Here is a 5,000-nt window from a genome sequence, read left to right on the forward strand (position 1 = left end):
ATTGAATGGGTCGATTAAAGTGGTAGATACTCAATTAGGTAACGTTAAGATTAAGAAATTAATGTTAGTACAATGAAAGAATGGATCGATAGATACCTGACAGTACTTTGGTGATGCAGGTCCCTGGATGATGTGTTTCGCACTGGGGAGGAAGACCTCGAGCCGGAGTTCAATTTCCAGGTCCCGGTGGTCGTCCCCCTCAACTTCCCTTTCCGGTACAACCCTTGGGATGGGTCGCCGGAGCTGCCCAACTGCGCCGTCGACTCGCGCACTTGGATGGAAAATGTCATCTACAGAATCTCGACCACAATGAATCTGGATTGTAAGTGTCCTTGCTGCGAGTCTGTGATTGTTTTTCTGCTTTATTAGGGTGTGAAGATGTCAGATGAGCGTTACAGTTGGTAGAACTGATTGTGCATACACGAAATCAGCCCGCCATCTAGATGTATGTGAAATGAAAAAAGTCCCTATGAAGGACGAACAAAACGCGCATCAGGTACAGACACACGAAATATACAAATGCGTTGTGCATACATACAGATACGGGTAGATCCACTGAAGCAAGAATTAAAAAATCCACACGATGTGAGGTTCACAAACCACTCTCGCCGATAAGCCACATTTTAGTAGCAAACCCCTCCAAACCCCAAACTCCTGCCTTCCAGACGATCCTCAGTGGGACCATACTGACCTCACCTTAAGGATTCGTCTGCTGAAGGACAAGTTGGCGGCAACGTCAGTGGAGGACCTCTCAACCTCCAGCCTCCTTTCGGACTTCGTGACGAAGATCGTGTCTTGCAAGGCTCTCGCGGGAGCTAGGACGTCGGCCATCCTGCAGAATATCGACAGTGTGAGTTCCCGGCGTCTTTTGACCGCCTTCGACTCTCTCGACGTGACCTGCTGTGAGGCGAGGTCATCTGGGGTTCGAAGAAAGCCAGCAGGAGACATTTGCGAGTGGTTAGAAAGTTAGATTGTTAAGATGGTAATGGTGATGAAGGTAGTGATCCCTGTGCTAGATAAGGAATTCGACAACATGGACATATCAAAATATCATTACAATTAGGTAAATGAGGATAGATAATGAAAACGACGATAACAGAATATACAGTAGCAATGCTAATAAAGAACATGAATGATAACGTCATAATTATGAATCATAGTAATAGTGATTATAATGATTATGGCGATGGTGATAATAACAGTGATGGTATTCACACGGTAATTATATTAGTAATGATACTGGCATTAACAAAGTGCATTATGAACTACAATCATAAACATAAATAACAAGGACCTCCCAATGTGGTGACCAGTGCCAATAACAACAATAATAAGATTATTAAGCTAATTAAGATGAATGATAGTGAAATGATGATTACAATAGATATAACAAATACCAGTCATGACAAAATAATGGTGGTAATGATGTATATTTTGAAATCAAGGATAACAAACATAATGATGATAACGATTAGTAATAATAATATTACTAATAACAATGATAATGAGATGATGATAATGAAGATAAAACTAAAAGTGATTTTTACAATGGCAATGATTATGAAAAGAAGGACAATGAGGATGATGATTATGATGATGATGATAGAGATACTAACAGTAGCAACTCCTGTAATAAGAGAAACGATGAAACCAATGATCAGAATGAAGATAAATGATTAACAAGTATTGATGATAATATTAATGATAATGATAATGGCCATGATAATAATGGTGATAATTGTCATTATGACTTTTATCATTCTTATTGTTATTTTAATTACTATTGTCATCATTATTATTTTGCCATTATTATGATTACTGTTGCCATGATTTTTGTTATATTATTGTTATTGATATTCTTATCATTAATATTGTTATTATTATCATAATCATCAATATTATTACCATTACTATTATCATTGTCATTATAATTGCTATTGTTGCTATTATTGATATTGTTATTATGTTTATTATCATTATCATCACCATCACCATTACTATTATTACTATTACTATTATCATGGTAATCATTATTACCATTGTTATCATTATCATCATTATTATCATCATTATTATTATTAGCATTCTAATAATTGTAATAATAAGAATAATGATAATGAAGACAACGATAATGATAGCAACAATAATGATAATAATATAATAATAATAATAATAATAATAATAATAATAATAATAATGATAATAATAAGAATAATGATAATAATAATAATAATGATAATAATAATGACAATAATGAGGATAATAATTATAATGATAATGATTATGATAACAATAACGATAATGATAATGATAATGGTAATAAAATAACAATAATAATGATAATAGTATTAATAATGATAATGACAACTATGAAAAAATAATTATAACAATAATAGGAATCATAGGAATGTTAATAATGATGATAATAATACCGATAATTTAGGCAGTAATAATCATAATAGCAGTAGTAACAATGGTAAAGATAATAATTTATTAGTGCCATTCTGATAAAGACAGTAATGCACTATCTTTATATAAGTTAATGGCTTGACCCAACCCTCTCCCTCGCAACAGCTCACAGCTGACTATAGCGGCGTCGTGTCCGAAGCCCTTGACACGTACCGCCTCCTTGGCCGGTCCCTGGCACTGGCTAGCGTCGCTGCGGGCTTACTGCCTTCGAGTTCGGAAGTAGATGTCACTGTTAGACAGGTAATGGCACTTGTCTGTTGTTTGCGTGCTTTTTTATGTGGCTGTGATGAGTTTTGATGTTTTACTTCATATAAACCGGCAGCGGCAGCCATTTATCAATCAAAGTTCGGATGAATAAAAATGACGTGGTTATATATTTTCTTCTTTTTTCAGATAAACTTGTCGAGCTCCTCGGTCGACACAACACTGGTCCAGCTTGATGCCGCTTACGAGTTAGTGCGGCAAATGCAGAGCCAAGAAGAGGACTCTTGAATAATTTTTATTTTTACTGATCATTCCTCATTGGTTTTATTTGGACGCTTTCAGTTTCAGTTTCAGTTAACGTAACGGTATCTTCTATTAACTATAGCGCATGAGGATGCTTCTCCTTTGTATAAATGCAATCATAATTATGAATTGATATTTGCATGGGAGAGCATTACCTTGCTATCGGATGATTCTTTGTGTTCAGTAAATATGTATGGCAAATTATGACTTCCCTTAACGCCCAAGTCACTATTCTAAGAAGGGATCACATTCATTACTAAAATAAGTAACCTTTGAATTAAAAACAAAAAAGTGCACAAGAGAAAAACCGAATTTTTGGTGATTCGTTTTGTCAGCGAGCAAAAGCATAGTGTCTACACGGTTTTAGAGGGTGAATCATAAAGACCTTATTCAGCGATGTTGTATTATTCACCCATATGTTCGAGTTACTTATATTTTACAGTTGCATACCCTATACGAGTACTGCTTGGCGTGGGGCAGCACATTCAGAAAGATAAATGGGTTTATTTTTACCATGAAATAGATAAATGAGAGTGAAAGACCCCAACATCCCCATCAATGCATGTCAGTCTTAAGTAAAACATTTGAGTTTAGCTTGATAAATGCAGTTCATCGTACGTTCACACATCGATGAACACACACACACGCGTTTATATTTATGTATGTATTCATATACAAATATATATATATATATATATATATATATATATATATATATATATATATATATATATATATATATATATATATGTGTGTGTGTGTGTGTGTGTGTGTGTGTGTGTGTGTGTGTGTGTGTGTGTGTGTGTGTGTGTGCGTGTGTGTATTTGTGTGTATTTGTGTATGTATACACACACACACACACACACACACACACACACACACACACACACACACACACATATATATATATATATATATATATATATATATATATATATATATATATATATATATATATATACCTATAAATATACGCTCACACCTAGATAAACACGGACACATACACGTTCATATTTATGTATGTTTTCGCATATAAATAAATAAATATATATATAGATATAAATATATATTGATATAAATATATATATATATATATATATAAATATATATATATATGTATATATATATATATATATATATATGTATGTATATATATGCATATATATAAATATATATATATATATATATATATATATATATATATATATATATATATATATATATATATATACGTATGTATATATATGCATATATATGTATATATATATATATATATGTATATATATATATATGTATATATATATGTATATATGTGTATATATATGTATATACATATATATATATATATATATATATATATATATATATATATATATATATATATATATATATATATATATATATATATATATGAACACAAGCACAAATACAATCACGTGAACACAAAAATGAAAATGAAACTAGCCACAATGAGAATTGAGAATAAGCGTGACGTTTCGAACTCTTCTCGAGTTCCTCATCAGACAAAAAAAAAAACGAAATGATACTAGGAGAGAATTTTGACGTTTATATAGTGATAGAGAGGTAGGATGAACAAGATCTGAATCAGGTCTCAGGGGGAGGGTCAAGGTCGAAGAGTCTGGGGAAGGCTTTGCTAACAAGTGATGAGGTAATATCATCTAATCCCCACTGGCCAGCACTCAAATTAAAATTAGGCAATTTTCTAATTAATTTCATACGAGTTTGACGATCTATGAATTAACTTGGCGTCTTTCTAATTTAACTGATGCCCTTCGTCGCGTAAATGAATAAAACAAGCATTAGATTCTCTGGCGTATCTGACATCACGTCTATGTTCATTAATTATTTTTTCAAAAGTTCTACCGGTTTCGCTTATGTAAAATTTCGGGCAATCCTTGCAAGGAGTCGTGTAAATACCGGGAGAGGTCTCAATAGCGCTGCTAGTTATATTATGTCTAATCAAAGTATTGCGCAACGTGTTCGGGTAAGTAAAAACGATGTCA

At 32.8% G+C, this 5,000-nt stretch overlaps 1 protein-coding gene across 1 annotated transcript in view; it reads left to right on the forward strand.

Annotated features, from left to right (window-relative positions):
* Positions 1-3,371, forward strand: part of LOC113800874 (uncharacterized) — a 9,014-nt gene extending 5,643 nt beyond the window's left edge. Inside the window, exons 3-6 of the mRNA XM_027351679.2 lie at positions 120-322; positions 666-850; positions 2,575-2,709; positions 2,863-3,371. Of these exons, the coding sequence (XP_027207480.1) occupies positions 120-322; positions 666-850; positions 2,575-2,709; positions 2,863-2,961 (622 nt within the window). The 3' untranslated portion in view covers positions 2,962-3,371. The remainder of the gene's footprint in view (positions 1-119; positions 323-665; positions 851-2,574; positions 2,710-2,862) is intronic.
* Positions 3,372-5,000: the final 1,629 nt, after the last annotated feature.

The sequence above is a fragment of the Penaeus vannamei genome, unplaced genomic scaffold, assembly GCF_042767895.1.
Source record: "Penaeus vannamei isolate JL-2024 unplaced genomic scaffold, ASM4276789v1 unanchor5292, whole genome shotgun sequence".
Taxonomy (NCBI): domain Eukaryota; kingdom Metazoa; phylum Arthropoda; class Malacostraca; order Decapoda; family Penaeidae; genus Penaeus; species Penaeus vannamei.